Raw genomic sequence first — 26,711 nt, 5'->3', positions numbered from 1 at the left:
AGCTGACTGAGTCAAGTGTGGAGAGAATTGGCAGGGGCTGCCAGGGAAGCAGGCAGGGACAGAGGAAAAGCCAGCGCTGCCCACCAGACTCTGGAATCCGACCGGAGGCTCCAGGGGCGTCTCTGAAGCAGAGCAGAGAGAGGCTTCCCTTGGAGAGAATCTCTTTGCACCCGGCTGAGCAGGAGGTGAAGGGGGCGAGGAGAGGGAGGGTGGAGAGGGAAGGAGAATGAGGAGCTGGGGGAGGGGTTGCCCTCCCAACAGCGGGCTGGCAAAGGAGGGATGGAACCTGCCATGGCAGGGAAAGAGCAAGTGGAGGGATGAGGTTGCTGGTGGTAATGCTTGTTCTCTTCTTGCTCTCCCCTGCAGGAATGTAATCCACAATGCTAGTGCTCAGGTTTCTCAATGTGGTCGCTCCAGCCTACTTCCTCTGTATCTCCTTAGTGACCTTCGTCCTCCAGCTCTTCCTCTTCATTCCAAGCATGCTCAAAGACCCTTCCACCACCCCACTTTTCTCCTCTGCTCTGCTGCATGGAGCTCTCTTTCTGTACCTCTCGGCTAATGCTCTGGGCAACTACGTCCTGGTAATACAGAATTCCCCCGAGGAGGACCTGGGGAAGGGCCCAGATTTGGCTGGAGGAGCCAAAGGGGTGGCTGAGTGGCCAGATGGAAACAGGTCCCCTGCTTCAGCCCTGCCTGGCACCCACTTCTGTAGACTGTGTGCCCGAGCCACCCAGAGGCATGACCACCACTGTTTCTTCACAGGGAACTGCATTGGGAGTAGTAATATGCGGAACTTCATTATGTTCTGTCTGTATACTGCCTTGGCTTGCCTCGATTCCCTGGTGGCTGGGGTGGCTTACATTTCTGATGCACTCTCAACCTCCTTTGCCAGCCCACTGGCTTTCCTGACTCTTCTGCCTCACTCCATTAGCCAGTTCTTCTCAGGTAAGTATCACCTCTCCTTTTCTTCCTCTTGCAACAATTCCTCAGTTAGTTTTTTATAACAGAAGGAAAATTGACATCATTTGTTTTTTTTTAAAGGATTTTAAAAAAGAAGGTGCAGCATAGAATCATTTGATATTATTTGCACTGTGAGGATAAGGGAATAGGACAGTGTTGGTTTTTTCCCCACCAATCTCTCTTGCAAGGGTAAATTCCAGAGTCATATAATCAGGCTGAATGGCAGGAGATGCAGGATGGAGAAAAGGAAACAGTGTGACACAATGCAGAATTTAATTATGGTTGCAGCCATAAACTGTAGCAATGATCAGCACTTTGGATGGCTAAAAGGGGAAAAGACACATTCATGGCGAGGAAGAATTTCAGTGGCTTCTCCCAGTGGCTGATTGCTACTTGCTACCTTCAATCTCAGAGGAGTAAACTCCTCATACCAGTTGGTAGGGAATATGAGTAGGAGGTGATATTGTACATGTTCTGCTGTGAGCTTCCCATAGACACTGGTTGTCCTATGTGGCAACAGAATGCTGGATGGGATGGGCTTGGCCTGATCCTTCAGAGATGTTCTTCTGCTTTAGATAGTACAAAGTTTAGGGCTACTCTAGATTACAGCCAACACTACAAATTCTTAGATTTTATGATGGCACCCCAAATTTCTTAAAGTGAATGAGTGAATTCTCACTCAAACCTATTGTTCATGTGAAAGCTTTAGTGCACATTGAAAGGTAGTGGGAGATTGCCACACTGCATTAAATTGTTGAGCAAGTAATAATAATGTAATACAGTAGCTTTCAAGGAGAACTTGTTCCTCAGAGTGTGATTGGTTTCAGAGCAAATGTGCAGCTGCTGCCTCATGGCAACAGGTTTTTATTTTATTATTACATTCTTATTGCAAAGGAATAACAGAGGTGTTGGGCTGTTGTTGTTTTTGTTACTTCAGATACCAAAATAACCTGGAGACTATGCACTTGGGGAGTTGTGAAGATTAAATGTATTGCGCTACCTCAAATAGCAAAAAGTCTAGCAATGTCCTGTTCATAGGATATTGTCATTAGACATTATCAGAATTAAATATATAAAAAATTAAGAGGAAGAAGCACAAACCTGTATGAGCCATTTAAAACTCACTAACTAAAGAGTAAAGGTGAAAGGACCCCTGTGCAAGCACCGAGTCATGTCTGACCCTTTGGGGGGACGCTCCTTTTGTGATGTTTTCTTGGCAGGCTATAGCAGGGCGGTTTGCCATTGCCTTCCCCAGTTGTCACCTTCCCCAGTGAGCTGGGTACTCATTTTACCGACCTTGGAAGGATGGAAGGCTGAGTCGACCTGAGCCGGCTACCTGGCTCAGTATAGAAGCCTTGTGTGGCGCAGAGTGGTAGGCGGCAGTATTGCAGCTGAAACTCTCCCCACGACCGGAGTTTGATCCCAGCAGAAGCTGGATTCTCTCTCAGGTAGCCAGTTCAGGACAACTCAGCCTTCCATCCTTCCGAGGTTGGTAAAATGAGTATCCAGCTTGCTGGGGAAGGTGAGGACTGGGGAAGGCAATGGCAAACCACCCCACTAAAGACTGCTAAGAAAACATCACAAAAGTGGCATCCCCCCAAAGGGTCAGACATGACTCGATGCTTGCACGGGGGACCTTTCACCTTTCACTAACTAAAGAATAAATTCTTTGGAACTCTGTAAGACGTATTTCTGAGAAGGTACATATAGAATGGCATTATTTTGTTCCTCTTCTCAATAAATTTGTTAGGAATAAATCTTTTTGAGAGTGAGATTTCTGAATAAACATGCACAGGATTGGTGTGCATAGCATCTATACATCATCTGGAATATTCAGCTGCTTTAATCTGAAATAAATTTTGTTTCTGAGCTTTATGGCCAATATTAAATTTTGCTCTGAAATTCCTCCAACCGCTGCTCTCAATAGAAAATTCCAAGAATCAGTGCATAGAAAATCAGAATAAGAAATACTCTGCACAACACACTATGGTTCAGTTCTTAAAGTAACTGGATAAAAAAACTTTTCTTACTGGATGGACTTGTTGTCTTTCTATATTTTATTAACTTACTGTAAAAGCTTACAGGGGAGATGGAAAAAGGAAGGGCTTACAGGGAAGGGCAGGAACAAGGTTATATATGATATCCATTGACTGGATGACCCTAGACTGTGTTCGTGAGGATTCTTTATTGTTTTATTATGAGTAAATGCTCCCAATTTGGTTGTTAGATACTGTGATATATTTGTAGCATTGATAAGCATGCAAATATCAGTTTACTCATGCAGGTCTGTAAACTCTGCTCTGTAATATAGTTAATTCTTCCAAGAAGAATAGAATTTTTTAAAAAAAAAATAAGAAGATGGATCAGTTTCTTAAATTAACATTTTGCCAAGTTCATCTTGATATTTACCCTCTGCTCACTGTTACACAGTGGAGAAAAAAAGAAACAGAAGAGATACTACGGGATGGTCCATTACATTTTTTTGGTTTGTTTAAGGCAAAGTGATCAAGTATATGCGTAAAAATTATTTTATGGATTGATTGATCAAATTTTATCACTGCCCATCTCCCCCCCAAAGGAGGGACTCTGGGCGGTTAAAAATTATGCATGCTACTTTTTATATATTCACGCAAACCTAGAAATTATGGCTATTATGAAATACAGCTCATTAATAATGGACAGATGATTTGTGTGCCTGCTCAATATACTGCCAGGGCCCAAAGTTAATTGGCAACTGCAAGACCTCTGCTTCTCCCTCTAGGAGTTTATAAGCTAGAGCTGGTCTGGACATCTCTTCAAATACTGTATTTCAGAGAGGAATATCTTCTACAAAAATAAGGCCTCTGGCCACTCTAGGATCTTTCTTAACTATGATTGCCTGATTCCATCATCCATTCTTCATCAGACCTCTCTTGATGGTAGAACAGTATGGCACTATCATTGCCTCTGCTTGCATTAGTCGTATTATGGGCTTCAGCACCCATTCTGATGCTTGCAAATTATAGGATATGCTTTAATTAAAATAATGATGTAGCATCCCCGAGGATCAAATGACAGGAAGAGCCTGACAGGGAAAGAGAACAAAATTATGCTGTCACTTGTAAGTTTTTTCTTCCACAGCACCTTCTCTCAGATATCTGAGACATGAATTATAGTGATACAGAAATATATGCAATTGTGTCACTATTTATTACAGAACTTGTATAGCATCAGCTCCAATTGGACTCCTGGCAGTTTATATATCTATAAAAACCTTAAAAGTACATTTTTTCCCTTCAGTTGTAACAAAATACAATTGCCTTCATTCTCCATTGTAAATGACATCATAGAGTGAATGCTGTTTGGAACAGTTGCATTTTGATTGCCTTTCAAAAGGCACAGAAATTCAAATTTCAGGGATAGGCTATCCCATAGAGATGGAGCACATACAGAAAAACTATATGGGAAGCAAGCACTGGATGGTTGGCACTGCATGAATCAAGCAGTCCTAAAGACACCAAGGTACCAAGCCATATAGTTCCTTATAAGAGAAAACCAGCACTTTTATTTATACTTGGAAGTCTATTGGCAACTAATGCAGCACCCACAACACTGGTTTTATATCATTCTATTGACTCTTACTCATGGGAGAATAGGTTGCATTCTTTACCAATTGCAGCTTCTAGACAGTCTTCAAGATACATTGCTGGAGTCTAACCAAGGGATGATAAGGACATGAGTAATTGCTACCCATGCCTACTGCTTTAAGTAGGGCTACAATTGGTGCACCACCCAAAGGTGAGTAAGACCATCCTAACCATGGCCTCCACCTGCCTATCTAGCAGTAGCTATGAGTTTAGGATGACCCACAAATCATAAATCTGCTCCTTCAGGGAATGATAACCCAACCAGTGCATAACCAGAACTAAAGGAGAATGATATGGTTTCAGGGCAAACAGTACCTCTGTATTGTTGTTGTTACTGTTATTTAAATTTACTGGCCACCCAACTCCAGTGGAAGCTCAGTGGTGTACACTAGAGGAAGCGTAAAAACAGCTAAAAACATTAAATCAGATAGTCAGCCCAGACTAAAATAATCTAATAGACAACAAAATCAACAAAACAAAACAGGTGCCATTGATCAAAATATAAATATTAACCCCAGGCCTGGGACCAAAGCCAGGTTTTCAAAGCTTTCCAGAACCCTAGGAGAGAAGGCACCATCCTTATCTCTGGGGGGATGTTGTTCATGAGGGTGGGGGCCACAATAGAGAAGACACACTTCCTTGGGCCCACAAGATGGCAATGTTTAATGGAGGGGACCTGGAGTGGACCCACTCTGCTGGAACGTACTGGGTAGGCAGAAACAGTTGGAGATAATCAGTCTGTCAGATATCCAGACCCTATGCCATATAGGACTTTATAGGAAACTAGACAATCCATGACCCATTGGGTCATCATTTCAGAGATATTTCCTTACCTAAACAGAGAAAAAGAATGACCACAGGTGGGCAAAAAAGCAGTGGGAGCAGGAGTGACTTCCAACTTCCTGCTGGCTTCCCCATTGACTTTTCTTGTGGGAAGCTGGCAGAGAGCATTGGAAACCTTCCTTCCTTCCTTCCTTCCTTCCTTCCCTCCCTCCCTCCCTCCCTCGTGCACCCCCTTGATCCCTCCCCCACCTGGTAGCAGCCAATTATCTGCCTGCTAGCCTTGGACTTGCAACTTCCTGCCTGCTTTGATCAAGTTTAGACTTCCTGGGGCTTCCCCATTGACTTGTGGGAAGCTGTCAGGGAGCATTGGAAATTAGGATCATGTGACCACAGCTGACCAAGGCACTATGGCAGCGCTGAAGCAGCATACTACGTGGCTCTGAAGCAGCAGCAACACAGTGGTGCCGAAGTGACCACAACTTCCCCAAATTTCTTTCCCACAGGAGCAATGGATCCTGACTTTCTGTAAATTAGCCAATATGGGGTACCTTGGTTCAAAAACTGTTGCCCTATGATGCACCATTTCACCCAACTGAAGGTTACAAAAAATCAAACAGACACAAGAGTTTTAGTGGTATATTGATAACCAGCACATTGAGTGGTACTTGGAAGCCAACTGACAGCCAATGCAGCTCGTGTAGTAGTGGTGAGACATAGGCACATTGAGAGGTGCTCGTTACTGCTCATGCCACTGCATTTTGAACCACTGTAGCTTCTGGGTGGCCTTCAAGGACAGCCCCATGTAAGGTGCATTGCAATAATTCTAAATATAAATGAATGAATGAATGAATGAATGAATGAATGAATGAATGAATGAATGAATAATAAAAAAAATCCAATCATGAGGTGACCAGGGCATAAGTGACTGATTCCTCCTGATTGAGGAAAGGGCAAAACTGGTGCACAAGATGAACCTGTGTGAAGGCCCTCCTGGCCACAGTTGCCACCTGTTCTTCAAGCTGTTGCTTTGAGTCCAGAAGGACCCCCAAGTTGTTGGGATATAATTTCAATTTGTTTCTTCTCATCCAATCTCTTACACTACAATTTCAAGCACAGCATCTCAGCCTGGCCTGGCTTATATATGATGATATACAACTGAGTATCATCCACATATTGATTATAGCTTATCCCAAACCAGCTAAGGAACTCAGCCAATAAATTCACAAAGCTCTTGGGGTGTGAGAGATAAACTCTGCAGAACTCTACAAAGAAGTGATAGCCCCAAGTTTGACATAATGGGAAAAAACGTCTTGAAAACACTGGAATCTGTGAAAAAAAGCCCACACTTTTCAGGATTTTCTCTGAATACAGATGAATCTCAGGATGCAGATTGTATTTCATACTAGGAATAGCAGCATCTTGAGAAACTATACTTTACCAGCTAGGCCCAATGAAAGAAATAGTTCCTCTCTCTTATGTTGTGCATTTATTGTGCATTTATGTGTGTGCTTTCTTACATCTGTGCAGTATATGGTAATAAAGAAGATATTGATGAATGCAAGTGAATGGGCAGGATGTACAATGAAAGCATGTGGTTGAAATTAAGGCAAATGAGTGGGAGGAACTGCCATCACTTCAAGAGGAACCTCTTCTTGCTGTCCCCTGCAGGTGGCTGCCTGCAATGGAGCTCTTCTACAGACTCTCTCTAAATGAGGAGTTGGAAAATCAGGATACTTAGTTGGTGGCAAGTCTCCTTGGACACAGAGGTTCCTTGTTGTAAACATTAATGATATACATGTAGATGGGAGGAAAATGAGGCCGGTAGACTGATTAAACAGGAATATAAGTCCTAAGGGTATTTATCTGGGCCTAAGAGCCAATGGGACTTACCATTAAGATAAAATTGTAATAATCAAGCATATATGGTTTTAGGTTTTTTGCAACCAGGGTGCAAAAGTGAGAGAAAACTCTTAAAGTTACTTATTTTCCTGCTTGGTTTGGAAAAATCCTTTAGACAACTAAATGAAGAGCAGTGTAACTGCTTTTAATAGCATATACTTGTAACTTAAGTTAGCTTACACTTCTTGATATAGGAATTACCCAAAATACTTAGGAAAATAAATACCGTTACCCACTGCTATAGCTATTCTTTTATTTTGTTCATATTGTCCTTAGGTCATCTTTTTCCTTCCTGTAAACTAATTAAGAGTAGTTTCAAATGACATGAATTTCAAAAAGCTTAATATTCCCTATACTGAAGACCACCATTGGATTCTTAAAACTTAAACAAAGATAAAAACTTCAAACCTCCTGTGTACATATGTATATAAACTCAAAATAATTGTATCTTTATATAAGATTAATATCATGCACATGTTTCAACATTACAAAGTTATGGTGAAAATAATCAGCATCTTGTTATGCAAAGTACAGAAAGAGAATAAGAAATTTTGAGGCAAAGACAAGAGATAAGAAAATAAAAGGGAATATAACTAAATCAAGTTTATACCAAGTTCATATCTTTCTATTTTTGCAAACCAGCCTTGCTTCTATCATGCTCATACTGCTTCACACATTGCCTTTTGTTCTGTAAACAATGATTTTCTGCAATAAATACTGTGCAAAACATTAAACTGCACAAAAAAATTCAATGGTGGTAGAAGCAACTCTAAATAAATAAATAAAATAAATTTATTCAGCCAGGCTGAAACAATTAGTTAAAATCAGAGTTAGAAGAATTTCAGCAGCTTTTTCCAACTGAGTGCCTACACCCCTTATGTACTAAATTACAATTTCCATGTTTGCAGATTGCAGTAGTAGGGGTTGAAGTCCAACTCAACTGGAGGGTGTAAAACTGGGGAAAGCTGAGTTAGTAGCTGGGGGTAGCCAAGAACAGATTTCAAATCTGGAATGGCATACAAGGACATCATCGTGAGTCAGTATTTCTAACACAATTGTTAGCAACAATAGTGCTATGATCATCACATCCATCTGGAAGAAAATTATATTCAGGTGCTAAAGTGTGGGGAAGTTGTGTAGACTGTCTCATACTCAGCTTTTGCAAACTTTACTCAGGATGAATCATCAATATAAAAAATTCATCAGTTTATTTGCTTGCTTCAACAAGATTAAGTAGCTGCATGTATTTTTCAGTAAATGGCTTACGGGAGATTTATATTGTACTTGGAAGAGGCAGCAAAGCAAAAGACTCCCCCACTGCTGAAGATTAGAAAGCATGACCCCAAATGAAGACTGCAGCCTTGTGGAGAAAGCATCTCTGCACATCTTCCAACAGTACCTGAGCACTGAAAGTGGCTAGCAGAAGCATCCAATTAATATTTTTCTTCAAATTCCTGATGTGCTATTGCAAACCCATCTTCTAGGAGACAAATTATACATGACTATTCTTTGCTTTCTAAAAAAGCTTGGTCTGGTTTTTGCTCTGTAGTGTTCATGATGCAACCTGACAAGAATGAAAGGGCACACTGTATTTAGGAAAAGATATTAAATAGATCCTGTTAATGTCACATTTACAGAAGTTCTTGAAGGAGCCAGCGGTCACTGTTACAGCTGTCACAATTAATGAAAGCTATTTGCTACCCTTGAGAAGTGTGATTTTCTTGCCCCTCATGACACTGGAACTGAGGGTCACTTGATGAGCATCAGGAGGACAGAAGAAGGATGCGCTTTTCCACACTATGCATACTTACATTAGTGAATTCACTCTCACTTAAATGGCTTTTAAAAAAAAGTTTTTCAAGATTATAGAAATTTATTTGGAATAAATCCATCAATGACTGATAGAAATGCTGGCTAAATAGGCACTTAATGTTCAGAGGCATTTTATCCCAGAATACTAAATACAGTGGACAAAGAACAGGTCACGATCTTCATGCCATGTGTCAATTTTTGCTTTGTTCAGGGTCTCCTCTGTGTATATGCTGGACTCTGATCTGATTCATCAAAACAAGATGGAAACAGGAAACAAGATGCTTGAACTCTGATCTCATCCACCATAACTCTTCTCTTTTTATTCCTTTGAGTTCATTCTGGGAAATAACAGAAATTGGGGATGTAATTCTGAAGAAATAACTTTATAGGTAGATAATGGGAATTGGAATGCCCACTGGTTGCCTTGTATCCAGAATGATAGAAGTAAAAAGGCAACATACACATACACTTCTAGCATGCCTCCTGCCAAGGGAGGAAGATGAGACTGCTTATGGTTCAACTTTTATAGATAAGAGTTTAAATTAGCAGGATTCTGACCTTTCCTGTTGACATCCTCTTGGCAATCTCCTCTTAGGTTGAGATGATAACATTACAAAGATCCTTTTAGAAAACCCTGAAGGAATTCCATGTACTCTGCGTGATCATTATAAGTTCTACAAGGACTATAGGAAACTCTTTAAATTGCACCAAGCTTTATAAGGTAAAGGTAAAGGTTTCCCTTGACGTAAAGTCCAGTCGAATCCGACTCTAGGGGGCGGTGCTCATCTCCGTTTCTAAGCCATGGAGCCGGCATTGTCATAGACACTTCCGGGTCATGTGGCCAGCATGACGACTCGGAACGCCGTTACCTTCCCGCCGAAGCGGTACCTATTGATCTACTCACATTTGCATGTTTTCGAACTGCTAGGTGAGCAGGAGCTGGGACGAGCAACGGGAGCTCACCCCGCCACGCGGTTTCGAACCGCCGACCTTCCGATCGGCAGCTCAGCGGTTTAACCCGCAGCGCCACCGCGTCCCTACCAAGCTCTATACAGTGGAACAAAATCCCTGTTATCTTAGGGATACTTAAAGCACACATACTTAAGTTTAATATGTACTTTTAAAAACTGCCTGGACCAGTCCCAGTTTTCCTGGCAGGGTTTTTCAGAAGTGGTTTACCATTGTCTCCTTCCTAGGGCTGAGAGAGAGTGACTGGCCCAAGGTCACCCAGCTGGCTTCGTGCCTAAGGCGGGACTAGAACTCACTGTCTCCCAATTTCTAGCCTGGGGTCTTAACCGCTACACCAAACTGGCTGTGCATTCATATAATCAAGGACAAAAATATCAAATCAGCAAATATTTAAAACCCTACTTACCCACAGATACACAGTCTTTCTAAATGGCCTACTTAAAACCATGTTTGCCACAATGAAAGAATATGGGGCTTTGATATTCATAAGGTAGCAAGAATACTTCAGCAAGCTTCATTCCAGTGAACTTCTATAGCAAGAGAGGTTGTAGCTTCTATTTTTAAGAGCCCAGGTTTCAAGTCACTTTTGTTAATTCAAGGTTTTCATTGGCCAGAGGAATTTCCTTAGTAAGTGGACGAGATAGATGTGGTTTGATGGTGGTGGTTGAGGTTCAAAGATGGAAGAGATGCAGGTTCAAATGCCCATTAAGCCAAGGAAGCTCGCTGGATGACTTGGGGTCAGTTACTATCCCTCTGCACAACCTGTCTCACAGATTTTTCTGGGAATTAAACTGGAGGAAGAAAAATTATGTTTGCTGTTTTGGGGTCCTGGAAGAAAAGTAGGATATAAACTGAATAAACAATATGTTCCCAAATGCTAGCAAAATCCAAAAGGTCCATTAAATAACAAGGGTAAGGCCCAGGACCAAGGTGCTGGGTGAGGGCATGGCCCTGGGATGCATGCAGTGAGTGTGGCAAGGTGGCAGAGACTCGTCTGACAAAGGGAGATCGCTGGACCTGGCCAGGAAGGAGGCAGGGCAGCGGTGCAGGTGGTGGCTCCCCACTGCCTCCTCTGCCAGCTCCATCCTACTGCCTCCTCCCAGCCAGCCCAGTGAGCTCCCTTTGGCAGACAAGGCTCCATTGCCCTGCTGCGCTCACCATGTGCATCCTGGGGCCACACCTTCACCCAGCGACTACATCCTAGGCCAGCAGTGGGAAGAAGATGACAGAGGTCAGCTGGGGGCAGCAGGGGGTGGCAGGGTAGGCAGTGGTGGTGGAGTGCAGGGCACTGCCAAAAGGGCAGATATTGGGGGAGATAGATGGGTGGGAGGAGTTGAAGTGCATGCTGTGGTCATAAATGCAGGCTGGTTGCCAAGCGCCCAAATTTTGATCATGTGACTGTGGGGGTCCTGCAACAGCCATAACTTCAAGGACCAGTTGTAACTTTGAACTGTCACTGAATGAATGGTTGTTAAATGAGGACTACCTATATGTTAAAACATTTACACCTTATTCTAATCAAATAGCTATTCTGGTTGCACAGATTCTAACTCGGTGTTTATTTTAAACTGATATGGAAGCTTCCATGTGCAAAGAGATTTCCTGCTTGTAATACTTGCCCCTTTTATTGTAATAGAAGTACCACATCTCTGCCTGCATGCCTTTCAGAAAGATGCAAATGTTCCTTGATCAAAGCAAATATATTCAGAACTTGATGAGGTTTGGAAAAGAAACATTCTGATTATGTCTGTTCTGTTAGTACCCAGCCACAATCTTTTTCCCTACCAGCCGTGTTTGTCAAGAGCAGTAAAAATCAAACAAAAAACCTCATTTAAGCTAAAGACAGATTATCTAAACTTCAGTGAATTCACTTCATCGCATGGCAGAAAAGCATGATTTTGTGAAAAGATTTTGGGAGTATAGGTTGAAGAAAATCATGGAAAAGGGAGGATTTAAATGACTGTAAAATATAAAGTACAATCAGTGACAGTTTAGTTAAAATAAATGACCATTCCCAAAACAGTAATGCAAACATTGCTAAAGTAATGAACAGCTATAATGGTACAAGAAACTTTGATCACTGTTCAAACCTGGATGGAATGAATTAAACTACTCAGTTAGTTGTAACCCAGCACTTTCACTTTGAAGCTTCCCTTTCAAATTCCTTTGCAGGGGGATGGTCCACAGCAGCAGTTCCCAACCTTTTTGGCACCAGGGACCGGTTTCATGGAAGACAATTTTTCCACGGACCGGTGGGAGGATGGTTTCCAGATTATTCAAGCGCTTCCTCTTTTTCCCAACCTTTTATTCTTTTTTCTTCATGACGTTTGGAGATAGCAGCCAATGGGCTTGCTTTCTCTGACAGGAGGCGGAGCTCAGGCAGTAATGCGAGCGATGTGGAGTGGCTGTAAATACTCAGGCTGTAAATTTGCTTGCCTGCTCACCGCTCACCTCCTGCTGTGCGGCCTGGTTCCTAACAGGCCACGGACCAGTACTGGTCCGTGGACCGGGGGTTGGGGACCCCTGTTCCACAGGACAGTTCTCCAGGAGACTTGAAAGCTGAAAGAAGAGCTAATTCATAATGGAAGGGAAAAAGGGGTGTATATGCAATAGATAAGATAAGAAGCACAAGGGATCAAATTGTGTGATAGAATTGAAATGGCTGTAATAGTGATAAAACTGATTAGATATGCAGCCATTACAAGACCTTATGGAGGATGCAGGTTTTCATAGCCAAAGCAAGCAGAAAAAAAAGCCTATTTCTGCTGTATCTTCATTACTTCTTACAGATAATTCAGTGTTAATGTGCAAAATGTCTCCAGAACCAGCCATTAGCACTGTCCAGTCTAGCCCACATGTCTCTATAGTGGAATTAATATCTCAACCTCAAACTGTCAAAGCTTAGCATATCTGACAACCTAGCTGAGTCCCAAAATGTGGAATTAAATGAGGCAACATTGAAAATCTCCTGATTGTTTGAAAGGGGATAATGCTGCTTGCCACAAGTCATATGTCACACATTTCTATTTGAATTTTTTCTAGAGATTACAGGGCTTGTGGTTAAAACCTGTAAATCTGCTATTCTACCCTTTATTTACCTACTCAAACAATCATTTAGAGAAGGAGGGAAGAAAGAAAGGCAAAAAAGAAAGAAACATATCGCTTTAAAAAGTTGTCAGGACATAAAGACTGCAGAATGTTTTCATTTTATGAATTTTATTATATATGCAAATGTAGAAATCATTACTATAACTTCAAGACAAATTGAAAAAATGTCACTATTAAACTGTGATCAAAGGATCTGTCAGGAATCAGTCCAGTCAAACTTCAGTTCTTTATTTGCTCACACTGTATAGACATAATCTTGCCAGACTAAAGCTACTCTACCTAACCTAAAGGGAAATAATCTGGGAAGGCTCTAGCGCGGGGCTATTGTGAACCTCTTCGTTTTCCCACCATTGCTTCCTGGACCGTGCCTCCTCTTAACTCTTCCACCTTCTTGGAATGTGCTCCCTCCTTCCTGAGAACCAGCAGCACCCCCGAAATCCACTACAGATCTGTCCTTGCTGAATCTGCTGCCCAACAGCTAACACTTGATGAGCAATTTCAGGTCCTGCTCCGCTTTCTTGTGATTCTTTATCTTCAGTGCCAACTTGGGTCAGTCAGTTGTTCAAAAAAAGGGCATCTTTAAATATAGAACTGTCTACTGTCTGGGTGTTGGCTGCTGGAGATGAGGTATTCTGGCCTTACTGTTTCCTTCTTAGCTTTTTTATTGTCTCTTTTGAATAGTGTGCAAATGTGGTTACACACAGATAAGCAGGGATTAACACCAGGCAAACAATCAAGCAGAAAACAGTAATCAAGGAGCTGTCAAGGAGAAAACCACACCCCCACCCACACTGGCAGGGCACTGGATATAAACAGGGAGCAAACCCCACACTCACTCACACTGATGATGTTACCTAGACAGGTAATGAAATGTCTGCAAGCAGAAAAACCAAGCTCAGAGAGTAGCAAGGACTCCATAGTTCCACTTTGAGCTACAGATATTCTCTTCTGTTAGATTTCTACATCTTTAATAATTGAATGGAAAAGGGAAATTCAGCAGGTAGAGCTATGGAAGATTCAGGAGCCCTCTCCTTTTTTTTTTTTAACAACTAGTTGTGATTGAAAATGAATTATATTTAACTGAATCAATAATGACTGCTTATGTTGAAAATTACTTTAAATTCTAATCAAGGGAATGCTGAAAAATAAACACTTATAGTACAACTTTATGCAAATCTATCTGAGGGTTAGCTTCATTGGGGCTAAAAAATATGTGTATGAATATGTTTCATAGGGCTACTTCCTTGCGGGATGTGTCTATCATTACAACCTTAATTTTACACTTTTCTCCCCTCCTAGCTATCTGGAAAGGAGATGATGAATATAATACATTTTAAACCCTGCTCACTATAAGGAGATAACGAGCGATCAGTAGCTCCACATCTGTTTCCAAGTCTGCTACTGTCAAGCCATGCTGTGCAAACCAGCAGTGACCCTGAGTGCCTCTGAGCATCCTTGCATATTCTGCCTTGCTGTGATTGCCCAACAGCTTGCCTGCTCCTGTTGGATGCAAAAAGAGAGGGCAAAGCAAGCAGAGACTTCTGCTGATCCTTCGCTTAGCATTTAACATTGTTTGAGGATTTGGAGGGGAAAGGCAGCACAGCCTGAAGAAGAGCACACAGTATTCCATGGCACATGCCTCGACAGGTGTTTAACAGTGATAACCCCTGGGGCTGACCCTGCAAAACAGCATTTTCTGGGGGCTCCTGTTAAATCCCTTTAAGGGGGAATCAGCTGTGGTCCTTAACTGAATTTCAAATCTGTCAGCAAGCAATTCAGTCTCTGGGAAGAGTGATCTGTCCCTTCTTCTGTGGTCTGTTGTGTGTGTGTGTATATATACATAGAGAGAGAGAACGGATGGCATCATTCACATTGGGTTGTGGCACTAGTTGGTGGCCCTTAAGAGTACGCCAAGGAATGTCACCCTGGACAGGAAGGAAAGTAGCACAACTGCAGCAATTGTATAATGGGTGGATCCATTTGAATTACTCTTTACTGATATTCTCAAAGGAACTTCCAAAGAACTCTTGTTTCCTGGATAAGGTTCATTTTTGTATCATTTTTCACCCCTCTCAGTCAGATGGGTCCAGCACTTCAGACAATATCAACGTGACTACCCTGTCCATATTGTGGGATATTCATTGTTATAATAAAATTGGCAGCCAAATGGATCTGCCTTTCCATCTCCCACTTATTGATTCAGGACTGTGGTCAGTTCCATTTCCTGTTTTTATCTTATCCTCATTCACATGCATCTGATTTTATTTGGTCTCTGACCATTAATAAATAATTACAAGAGCAAGGTGTTGGATTAAAGTTGCCATCAACCCTCACTCAGAATGACCAATGGCAATGCTGGCTGGAGGTGTCAGAAGTTGTGGTGACCAGATTAGGAAATGTTGATATATGTATGCATATGACATAAGTAGACAACTTTCTCTTCTAGACATCTCCAGCTTGACAATTCCTCACTGCATGTCTGCAGTGCAAAAGAATGTATAAAATAACCAATCTCTCCTTTCCTTCTCTCTTTTTCACTGGGATCTGCAGGAGCTCTTCTAAGCTCAGAAATGTTTGTCATCCTCATGCTATACCTCTGGCTGGGGATTGGACTTGCCTGTGCTGGCTTCTGTTGCCACCAAATGCTGCTGATCTTGCGAGGGCAAACACGATACCAGGTGCGGAAGGGGATGGCAGCCCAAGGCCAGCCCTGGAAGAAGAATCTTGAGGAGGTCTTTGGGAAGAGATGGCTGCTTGGACTACTTATTCCCATGCTCAGTGTGGGAAATGACTATCACCAGCAGAAGGAGAAGTGACACCTCCCCTAACACCCATCAACATGCACAGGTGCATGCACACACACACGTGCATGTACACACATTTGCTGTAGTGAAATGCAGCACTTGGAGGTTCTTGTCCTTCCAGCCTTGCAATGTATAAGAAAAAAGGCAACTATTGAGGAAATGGGGTTAATTCTACGATTTAGAAGAAGCAGGGCTGGCCACCTCTAATGCAGTTGAAGCTATGGCAGTCATCTCTGGGTTGCCAAGGATATTAAGCATTCCCTCCCTTGAGAAGCCACTTCTCCCCCGCCCCGCCCCAAAGGCTCAGTTACCTTCCACCTCGACTTTTGTGCTTCACTGTGGGAGGAGGAGCATCCTCCTCCTTCAGCTTCTCTAAGGTAGCCTGTGTTGTCATGAGCAGGCTGTAAGCACAAGCAGAGGTTCCTGGGGGATTTGCCCAATGTGTTAGCTGAAGCTTTTGGCATCTTAAAATGACCCCAATCGAGAAGGAAGCTGCTTTTTGCAAAAGCTGGGCAATGTGGCTGGTTAAACCCTTAGAAGCAGAAGGAACAAAAAATCCTGGGAAAGCAGGTGGAATTTGCTTGTGTTCTGAAACAGAAAGCACTTATTTGTCCCCCTAACTACCTCCACTCCAATATGCAGGAATGGCATTTAATAGCCTTACCATATGCCCTGCCAGGATAGGAGATCCACTCCCCATTGTTCCTTTTGAATCTCGGCAGAATTAGGCTTGTTTTCCAGCCTCCCTGTCTCCCAGTGTGCTTGAAGTGAATCTGACTCCACAAGTACCACTAGCAGGATTTTTTGGGTTTGGCTGAATGATGGCCAGAGACAGAGGGAAAGTAGATGGTGGTGTGTGAAATGGAGGAATGCCTGTCTCCTGATGCTTTCAGCTCTCTAAAAAATTGCCATCAACCTCCAGCAAGCAAAAGGAGATCAGCAAGAGAAAGAAGGATGCATCATTCTGCATCTGTCAGGGAGAAATCAAATGAGATACTTAACTGAATTATTGAGGGGCAAGTAGCAGCCCTCAGATTAGCACTTTGCAATCAGTCAGTATATCATAATTAATAAGCTGAAGAGTTTGACCCATGCTGGGAGATAAGAACATATTAGGGACAAACCCTCTTCAGCCTCATGGTCTCACTTCTAATCTGCACGTCCTCAGAAACTAAGCTTTATTTCATGGCCTGTTCTTAGCCCAGTGAAGGCACGCTCCCATTTATTACTTAACACAATATCTTGACCCCTCAGTACCAATATTTTTAGGTTTGTGAACAAAAGTATAGTCAAACAGTACAACTGTACAAGTAAAAAAAAACCTTAAAATACAGGCAGTATAGGGTATGGGTTTAAAGTACAAATATATTTAAAAACTTGGTGAAAAAAATCTTTATGACATCAAAAAGACAGAACTACATGTGGTGAGCCTCTCTGAATAGAACGTGTCACCAACAGAGAACACCAATCAGTAGGCACCAATCTTCTTATCTTGGATAATGCAGATACTTGGAGAATCACACGAGATGTATGGGCAGGTTGATTTATTTCTGAATTGTAAGTTTGTTTGTTTTTAACCACCCTTCTTATGTGGATCCTAGGGTTCTATGCAAGGAATGCAAAATCCAAAATAGGTCACAAAGTAGTAAAATAAATGTAAGGTTAATGTGAAAGTAGAAACCCCACTCAATATCCAAGTCTATGTCACAGAAGACTTGGATTCAAAATATTCCCAGATTCAATCCATTCTTTCCCAACCATCTGACCATTATACAAAGTTAATATTAATCAGCACAAGTAACCTTACTGTCTTCTTGAGGTAGCTGGAGAAATCCTGGGGAGGCAGCAGATGCTGGAGACCTTTTCTTTCATGACATTTTCAATCCACATTTATTTGTTGGTGGTACCAATACGTTCAGCGGAAATAAATAAGATATAGCATATTCTGAAGAGTTGCTTTTACTATATGGAAATCTTAAAAGAAAAAAAAATAACTAATGAGCTAGATAGATGATAGCACATTTAGAAAAAAGGCCTTCTAGTAAGACATGCACTTGCATGAAAATATGTTTAACTACCTACTTAATAATATGCTGCATTTGCACAACAATAAAGTGTTTGGGTTTTTTGTGTTTTGTGTGTTGTCATCATTAATGCCTCTTTTGGAAAAAGGGAATGGGGGCAGGGAGTTTGGCATTTTTAATAATAAACAATAAGGAGATGAAGTGCCCAGTTTAAATATGATGGCCACCTACAAGGCAGTGGACCTCCTCAGTTATTGGCTCTGCTTCTCTCTCTCTCTCTCTCCACCTAAGACATCCTTGTTCTCCTAAGCATCCTTTTTATACCCTTCTGTAATCAGCTTGATTTTTAGTGCCAACACTGGGATAGTGGATTATATATTTTTCCAGTAGTATTCCTTGTGACACTCTATGGAAGCTAAAGTTGAATTTTGAAGAAGCAGGGTAGGAAGAGTATTGTTCCTTTTGAACTTTTATGTTGGAGAAGACTCCTGAGAATGTCATGGGCGGCCAAGAAAACAAATCAGTGGATCATCGAACAAATCAACCCAGAGTTCTCACTCAAGGCACAAATGACCAGGCTTAAATTTTCCTACTTCAGACACTTTATGTGAAGACCCAGCTCTCTGAAGAAGGCTCTAATGCTGGGAAAAGTGGACGGAAAGAGAAGAGGATGACCAGTAGAAAGGTGGAAGGACTCAGTTACAGTGGTGATGAGTGCACGTTGGGAGACCTGAAAGACCAGGTTAGAGATAGATCATCATGGCGAAAATCTATGTGGTCGCTAAGAGTCAACAATGACTTGATGGCACATAATCATCATAATCATCATTTATTAACTGCCATTATTTTTTAAAAGAAATGTTTTAGTCTGTAATCCATCCCAGGTATTATGGATGGATTTAAAAGTTACTAAAACATTTCATTACATTTGTTTGTTACTACAAACATTTAGTAACAAGCTTTTAGTAACAAAGTTTCCAAAACATTTATTGGGTAGTACTGTACAAAGACTCCTCTAAGCCTTCTTACTTAGGAAAACCTGCTGAAAAGGCACTTTCTTCAACCCTTTTTTCTGCAGATTTTAATGGTGCAGGAGCGCACCCATCCATACCTTTTTAATAGCTCAAGTAAGTGTTATATCTAGCAGGTTACTAGGTTTGAATTTTCACCTGGAGTTAATTCCATGGGATTATATATAAACTGAGCTATCTAAATTGGGACATAAAATGAAACCCTTCCCCCAGGTGAGGTCCAGCCTGTGCAACTCCTGGTATCTGTGGAGTCCTCTCTGAGCCTTGTTGTTTTCTTGTAGACATTTCATTGCCAGACTAGGCAACATCTTCAGTGCGAAAGCTTTCTAGTCTGGCAATGAAACATCTGCAAGAAAACAACAAGGCTCAGAGAGCACCAAAGACTCCACAGTTCAACCCTGAGTTACAAATATTCAGTTCGATTGGTACTCCTGGTATCTTTTTATTTCAGGAGACATTTGGCTTGCAAAGTGGTCAAAGGTTTCTGTACAGTTGGAAGTTCTCTATGACTGGGTTTTTACTTCACACTATAGTGTAGTTTGTTGAATAAGTCATAATTGGTTGAATTTGCATAGGATACAAAGTAAGCCATAAACCATGTCTTACAAAATACGACAACTGAGTTTACACACCACAAGTAACTACACTTACAGTGATACATGTTGGCATAAAAACAATCTAGACTTGATTTAGATATTCATGGAATCTGAACTGGCAGTAATTGATCAGAAAATGGACCTTGGAGTCATAATGGACACCTTGATGGAAGTTGCCCGGCTACTCTAACAATGGCAAATTCCATGCTTGGTATTATTAGGAAGGATACTGGCAATAAAAAGATGCTATAGTAAGTAAGTAAATAAGTAAGTAACTGCGCTTATGTAAGTCTATGATGAGACACACTTGGAGTATTTTATACATAAAAAACTACTACTACTACTACTACTATTACTACTACAGTTCTGGTCACTATTCCTTAAGAAAGATTTTCTAAAGTTAAAAAGTTTGGAAAAAAGGAAAAATGTGATTTAGGCCCACAACAGTTCCCTTTTGAGAAAAAGCTATTGAAATTGATCTCATTTGCTTGAAACAGAGGAGAGAAGACAGAAATGAGGGGATGTATGATATAATATAGGAAATCATGGGGGTATAGTCAATGTGGAAAGAGCTTTTCTCCCTCTCTCGCAACGCTAGAAGTTGAGGTCATCCCCTGAAATTAGATCCTGAGCAAGGAGACTTAGGACTGGCAAAAAGGAACACTTTTTCACATGATACATAATTATGTCAAGAAATTGGCTGCCCACATTTGTGGTAATGGCAGCCAATTTGGATGGTTTTCAAAGGGACTGGAAAGATTTGTGCTGGATCAAGCTATCAATGGTACTGATACTGATGGATGTTCAGCAGAAGGACTGTGTAACACTTCAGATTTGAAATCCAAAAGGTTCTTTGAAGCATATGGGGGCAGTCACAAAACAACTCAGTCTATGCCAAAATATATATTTTTGGTTTAAGGAGTTGCAGACTGGTGTTATGTGCACACCCCCATGTTCTCTAAAGAATTTTTTTTGCATTTGAATCCATAACAGCCCTAACAGGCAACATACCTTGAATAGTAGTTGTTGGGAAGCAACACAGAAGGGGGCAATGGACCTCCAGTCTGGGCTTGTGACCTCACTAAATGCCTCCACTCAATCATTTTGTGGACAAGATGGGTCAATGGCCTGATCTAGCAGGGGTCTTGTTATGTTGTTATGAAAGTCAAACCAACCACATTAGGGCTTACTTGATATGAATGAATGCAGACTATGATTTGAAATGTTTTTGTTTTTTTCACCAGGTCAATCAACAATTATTCCCAGATATCTACATCTGAGGGAGCATGATGTTGTTAACCTAAAAAAAATAAAAGAGATACTTTGGATTTTAATTGAAATCATTCACATCTAGCTAGTTAGAAATTATTGCAGTTGTATTCCAGTATCTATGGAGGCTCCAGAAGATGGAAAGCTTGTTTATCATGACATTATTTTGCCTATGAGTCACATATGTGAGATGGCAGGCTATATAAATTTACCAAATAAATAAATAAAATGTAGAAATTTAAATTTTGATCTTTTCACCTTGCTTATCATAGAAAAGTCAACCAATTTTTTTATTCTATGTGTCTGACCTTGGATATGATTCCAGCCAGTGGTTTATTTTGTTTCACCCCTGCTGTCCTACCCTTATTCACTTCTAAAAGAGACAAACATATAAGCCTTCTACAAGTAGCTTTCCTATACTAATGCAGACTGTGAGGTTTTTGTCCTTTGCTACTCCTATATGACTGAATCAGGAGTCATGTGTATTTCTGACTGTGGGAGAACCAGTTGTGAACTATGACCTTTTTTCAAGCAGCCTATGCTCTTATCTGCTGCAAATTTTAATGGTGCAGGAGTGCACGCATCCATGCCTTTTTAATAGCTCAGGTATGTGTCATATTTAGCAGGTTACTAGGTCTGAATTCCATCTGGAGTTAATCCTATGGGATTATACATGAACTGAGGATGTACTTTTTGGAAAAGTAACCAGTGTAACGTACAAAAGTTTGGATATGGCTTACTACAGCTAATTACAGATTTTCTAATCAGTTATAAAGTTTATATTTGTTACTATATTTCTGTATGTGTATCCCACTAATCAAAGTAGCAACAGCAATACTTGGTATGGCCAAAGTAAAGAAGAGGGCAGAGTCAGTCCAAAAACATAATTAAAAAATATTGTACTTCAAGTATTTAACATTTCCTTTTCTGCCACATTAAGAATTAGAACTGACTGGCAATTTTTGAAGAGGTCTAGCCTTTTGCATTGCTTCCTCTGCTGGTATATGATTGGCAGCTGTCTTCAGAGAGAAAGAACAGTAGGCAACCTGCAACTCTCTTGCCTTTTCCATGTCATTATACACATTTGTAAGCCATATTTTTCTAGATCAGCTTACAACATGGTAAAATCACAATTTAATTTTTTAAAAACTATAGGAGTATAACAATAGCCAGCCAGTATAGACTGGTTAAATGGTGTTGTTGTTGCATACACCGATATTAAGGCATTAAAAGGCCAGAGACCATAAAAACATTGTTGCATGAAAGATGATGAAATACTAGGCATGCCTTAGTGGGGAAGACTTTCCAAAATTATGAGTGGGGCTGGGGATCTGTAAGTGAGAAGGGTAGGTCCTAGGCAGCCCCTCTCCATATCTCAGGATGGAAGGGCCCCTGGCCTTATTTCAAAATCCCTCCAGTTCAGACATTTGGCAAGAGTGGTTTTTCCCTTTTCTGGCAAACCACACTAAGTGGGGGGTGGAACAGGAGACAAGAGAAATGGGAATTTGCTTCCCTCTCCCATCAGAATGTGGTCCCCAGTAGATTGCCCTTTGGAAATACTGCTTTTTACAGAAAAAAGTACAGACCTAAAAAACTTCTGGTGATGCTGCATGCTTACTCCTATGGTTCTCCAGAGAATATCATCAGGTCTCCAAAGAATATAATCCAAAAGGTTTATCTACACAATCTCCTTGTCATGGCACAAAGCTATCCCACTAGCTGTTTGAAGACATGTCCTCATAATGGAGCTTTCATCTTGTAGCCATCCCACTACTGTCCTCAAAGCAAATCTGCAGAAAGCCCTAGAAAGTTGGGGAGACCATTTACCTGTCATGCCTGCCCAGTTGACCCTTTCTCACATTCAGGGGAGCCATTGCTTGTGATACAAGCTGGAATGGGAAAGGACAGCTGGGACCTTAGCAATCATTGCCTTAAAACTACCCTGTGTTACATTCTGTGAGGCAGAAGCACTGACCAGCCTCATTGCAGTAAAGCTAAGCTATGGGAGTCATGCTTTGTATACCAATCTAGCTTCCTCCCGTCTCAAGCACATGACTGGTGTGGATGAGCCCAAAGGTTCTGTTGTGGATGTCACAATCTCCCATGTATTAGAACTGTTCATCCAGCCCTTGGTTTAGGACAAGTAATGTAGACTGGTAGGAGAGACGGCCCTAGGATCCCATCAACAGAAAGTGCTCCAAAGGAAAAGACAACTTTTTCTCTGGGGCTGAGAGTTGGCTAGCAAAACTCCACTTGTGCCTTCAAAAAGTCAAATTTTTGGCAAAATTCCTTGGCAAAATTCCTTTGGCAGCATCAGGTCTCATAGGTACAGACAGGAATATAACACATTTTGTTTTTCATCAAAATGAAAAACAAAATGAGCAATAGTTACTTCTAAAGAAAGAGAAAGGCAAATTCCCTTCATGTCTGAATTCTGTCTGTTAAAGGGTTTCTTGCAATTTTATGTACTTCAAAGACACTTTTGTAGACCTATGGGTAATCTGCTATAAAATTTTTTGCATTATTTAGGCAAATTCTATAGAATCAATGTCTACAAAATCCCCTTTTACTCTATCACCCTTTCCCCCTATTTTTCCCATCTTGCAACATTCACAAAATCAAATTAAAGTCTATAATCAGATTGTAAATTTCCACCTCTGTTTCATACCAATTCAAATACATGCACCAAATATCACTCACACCCTAGTCATCTCCTGGCTTGACTACTGCAACAAGTTCTACATGGGGCTGTCCTTGAAGACCACCCAGAGGCTTCAACTGGTGCAGAATGCAGTGGCATGGGCAGTGATGGGGATGCCTCTGTATGCCCATGTAACACCTCTGCTTCATGAGCTGCACTGGCTCCCAGTTGCTTTCTGGGTACACAGGGCCAGTTTACTCATGGGAACACCTTTCTCTGAGGGTATCTGGCTGCCCTAGTAGGTTAGATAGGGTGGCATACACCAGCTCCCTCCCTTAAACCTTGCCACCTGATGGGACCTCGGAGGTGCACCTTCCCAGTGGCCGCCTCAGCCCTTTGGAACAGCCTCCCACCTGAGTTCTGAGGGATCCCTACCCTTTTAGCCTTTCAGAGTTGAGCTCTAACAGTACTAAGCATCCAACTATGCTGGGCTAAAAGGGGATCCACATGGTCTTTCTTCTTGATCTTCTAGAGCTGATACTTTATGGATGTATTAAAACTACAACTTACAGCAGTGGTAAATTGCATATATCTGGAGAGTATCAGATTGCGAAAATTGGGTAAAGGGAGGACATTCAGCAACTCTTGTTGCACGAGTCCATTCATTAGCGCAGCAGCCTCTTCCAACCTGGAAGTGCTAGATGACAATTCTTAGAATTCCCAGCCATGGTCAGGAATTTTGGGAGGTATAGTCTGACACACCCACAGGGTGTCACTTTGGAGTATGCTATGATAATGACTGTTGAGAATTTACTTACAACTAAGGTACTATCATATCTTAGTTGTGAGTAAATTCTCAACAGCCATTACCATGCTTCGTTTGGAGCATACTGGCGGTATTTCCATTGTTATTGACGACAGTAACACCATGAATACTAATCCAATGGCCATTAACATACCGGCACAAAGGAAGTGTTTTGTTCTGTATTACTGCCTATTCATCAATGATCCTGATGTTTAAGAATTTTCAGGGAGGATATTTTCTCAAAACTACACTTCATTGTATAGGACTAACTGCATGCTGCTTCTATTGTTCTCATAAGATTAAAAAGTCCCAAATTTCAGTTTTTCTGCCACGGTTTTCTTTGCTTTTATCAGTTCTAATGTTATATGAGTAGAAAAATAAATACTGTTTTTTTCGGCTGATTCAACAGCTCTGCTTATCCTGCTCTTAGAAATAAAAAATCAAAACACAGTATCTATATTCAATCAAGGATTAAATCAAAAGATAGGCTAAATTACACTATACATATACTGTCCCCTGAAATTTTGGACACTTAATTTCAATGTAACATAATCAGTTACTGAAGAATTCTCAGAGTTTGTTGATAGAAAAATGTCTCAAAAGGGGAAGCATTTACATTTGTTTTGGAAGGGATTGCCCTAGATCAGCTTTTCTCAACTTTTTGACCTGGAGGAACCTTTGAAATATTTTTCAGGCCTCAGGGCACCCTTGTATATTCAGGCTCAGATATAGGCCAGAAGTTACAAAATTATGATATTTGTTTCATGTGTAGGCCTGTATATATGCATTGACAGTGTTCTTAAATTAAAAATAAAGAATGAAACCTACCTCTTTAATGTGAAGTTGCCCAAATTTGAAATGTTTTTTTAAATAAATCATGATCTCCCAGGGAACCCCTAGTGACCTCTTGCAGAACTCCAGGGTTCCTCCAAATCCTGGCTGAGAAACCCTCCCCTAGATACTTCCAAACACCACAATGTCACCCAGTATGGTAATGAAATATAGTATAAAAGATCAGAGAAGTTTCCTGCAGGATAATCCCATGCTTGTATATTAGGATTTATTGTGCAATGTGGGAGCAGCCTGACCACTGGAATTTTTCCCATCCTTAACACACGGTTCTCTTCCGGGAAGGCGATTTCTGCAGACATGCTGTATCTTAATATGCTGGCATGTTACAAATGCGCCCCCATGTGGTGAAGCTGAGCTGCATTCATGCTATAGGAACCCTTCATTCTGAAGCATTTCATTTCACAGTCAGATCTCCATTTCAACCTATCAAAACGCATTTATGAGAACAGAATGATAAACAATTTTGCAGAGATACTTCCTTGTCCAAACTGATTAAATAATACATCCACCTTTTTGCACAGAATATAATGAACTGAAGATGGAAGGTTCCAATCAACTTTCCTGAGGATTTCAAGATTTAATAAGTGACATTGGGTGTAGGGGAAGTCAGACAGCCACTACTGTGTAGTTATTAAGATGCTGGACTAGGAGCATGAAACCCAGATTCTAGTCCTCCCTTAGGCAGGGAAGCCAGCTGGGTGACCTCGGGCCATTCCTTTTCAGCTCAAATTACCATCAGGTTCTGTCACAAGCTGGCTGAAAAATAAAACGCCTCATCACATCATGTACTTACAGATTTGCTGCGACAGAGAGTACAGTGAGAAAACAGGGAATCTTGCAACCACAGGGGACAAATACAATTAACAAATAAAAGGTCAGTTTGGGGAAAATCAACATGCTTCCCTTCAGATGTTCTGGACTTCAACACCCAGTAACTCCGGTCATCTTGGTCAGTGTCAATGAATTGTGGGAAATGCCATCAAAAGCATTTGCTAATAGTCAGAGGAAAGGAGTAAACCAAATTAGTCACACTTGGCCCTCCCTGAAATTAGTGTAACTAATCGATCATGTCTATTGTACATTGCTCTGATGTAACAGGACTGCAGACTAGATCCACGTAACCTCAGTATTTTATCCACTGCTTTATAGATGGGGATAAGAAAGGTAGACACGAAAAAGTCTGACATAACATGAAGACTCTTTCTTTTACAGCCTTTCCAACATTGTGGTTAGCTTACATTAGCAGTGAAGTTAATGCCAGAGATATATTTTAAGCCCCATCTTAGCTGTAACGAGGAGCCTAGGGTAAGCTTCAGTGGCAACTTATAGGGGCCTACCATGGGGGGCGGGACAGAGTAAGAGAAAGATGCCACATTAGAAATGAAGTATTCAGGGCAGATTGTACCAGAGACATCCCGGGAAAAAATAAGGGCTAAAAAATATAAATCTAATAGCAGAGACATTTCACATTTACAGGTACCAGGAGTGTCCATGATGGTGTGATCAAAGCTCTACTTGTTTTTTATGTGTTG

At 41.2% G+C, this 26,711-nt stretch overlaps 1 protein-coding gene across 1 annotated transcript; it reads left to right on the top strand.

Moving 5' to 3' along the window:
- Window positions 1-335: 335 nt before the first annotated feature.
- On the top strand, window positions 336-15,996 carry ZDHHC22 (zinc finger DHHC-type palmitoyltransferase 22). Its single transcript, XM_063293679.1, has 2 exons — window positions 336-945; window positions 15,708-15,996. Exons 1-2 carry the CDS (start codon window positions 381-383, stop codon window positions 15,971-15,973), a joined length of 831 nt encoding a protein of 276 aa, XP_063149749.1. The 5' UTR covers window positions 336-380; the 3' UTR covers window positions 15,974-15,996.
- The last annotated feature ends 10,715 nt before the right edge of the window (window positions 15,997-26,711 follow it).

This window comes from Candoia aspera, chromosome 1 (genome assembly GCF_035149785.1).
Source record: "Candoia aspera isolate rCanAsp1 chromosome 1, rCanAsp1.hap2, whole genome shotgun sequence".
Taxonomy (NCBI): domain Eukaryota; kingdom Metazoa; phylum Chordata; class Lepidosauria; order Squamata; family Boidae; genus Candoia; species Candoia aspera.
The sequence above is the reverse complement of the archived record's forward strand: the minus strand, read 5'-3'. Positions and strand labels throughout refer to the sequence as shown.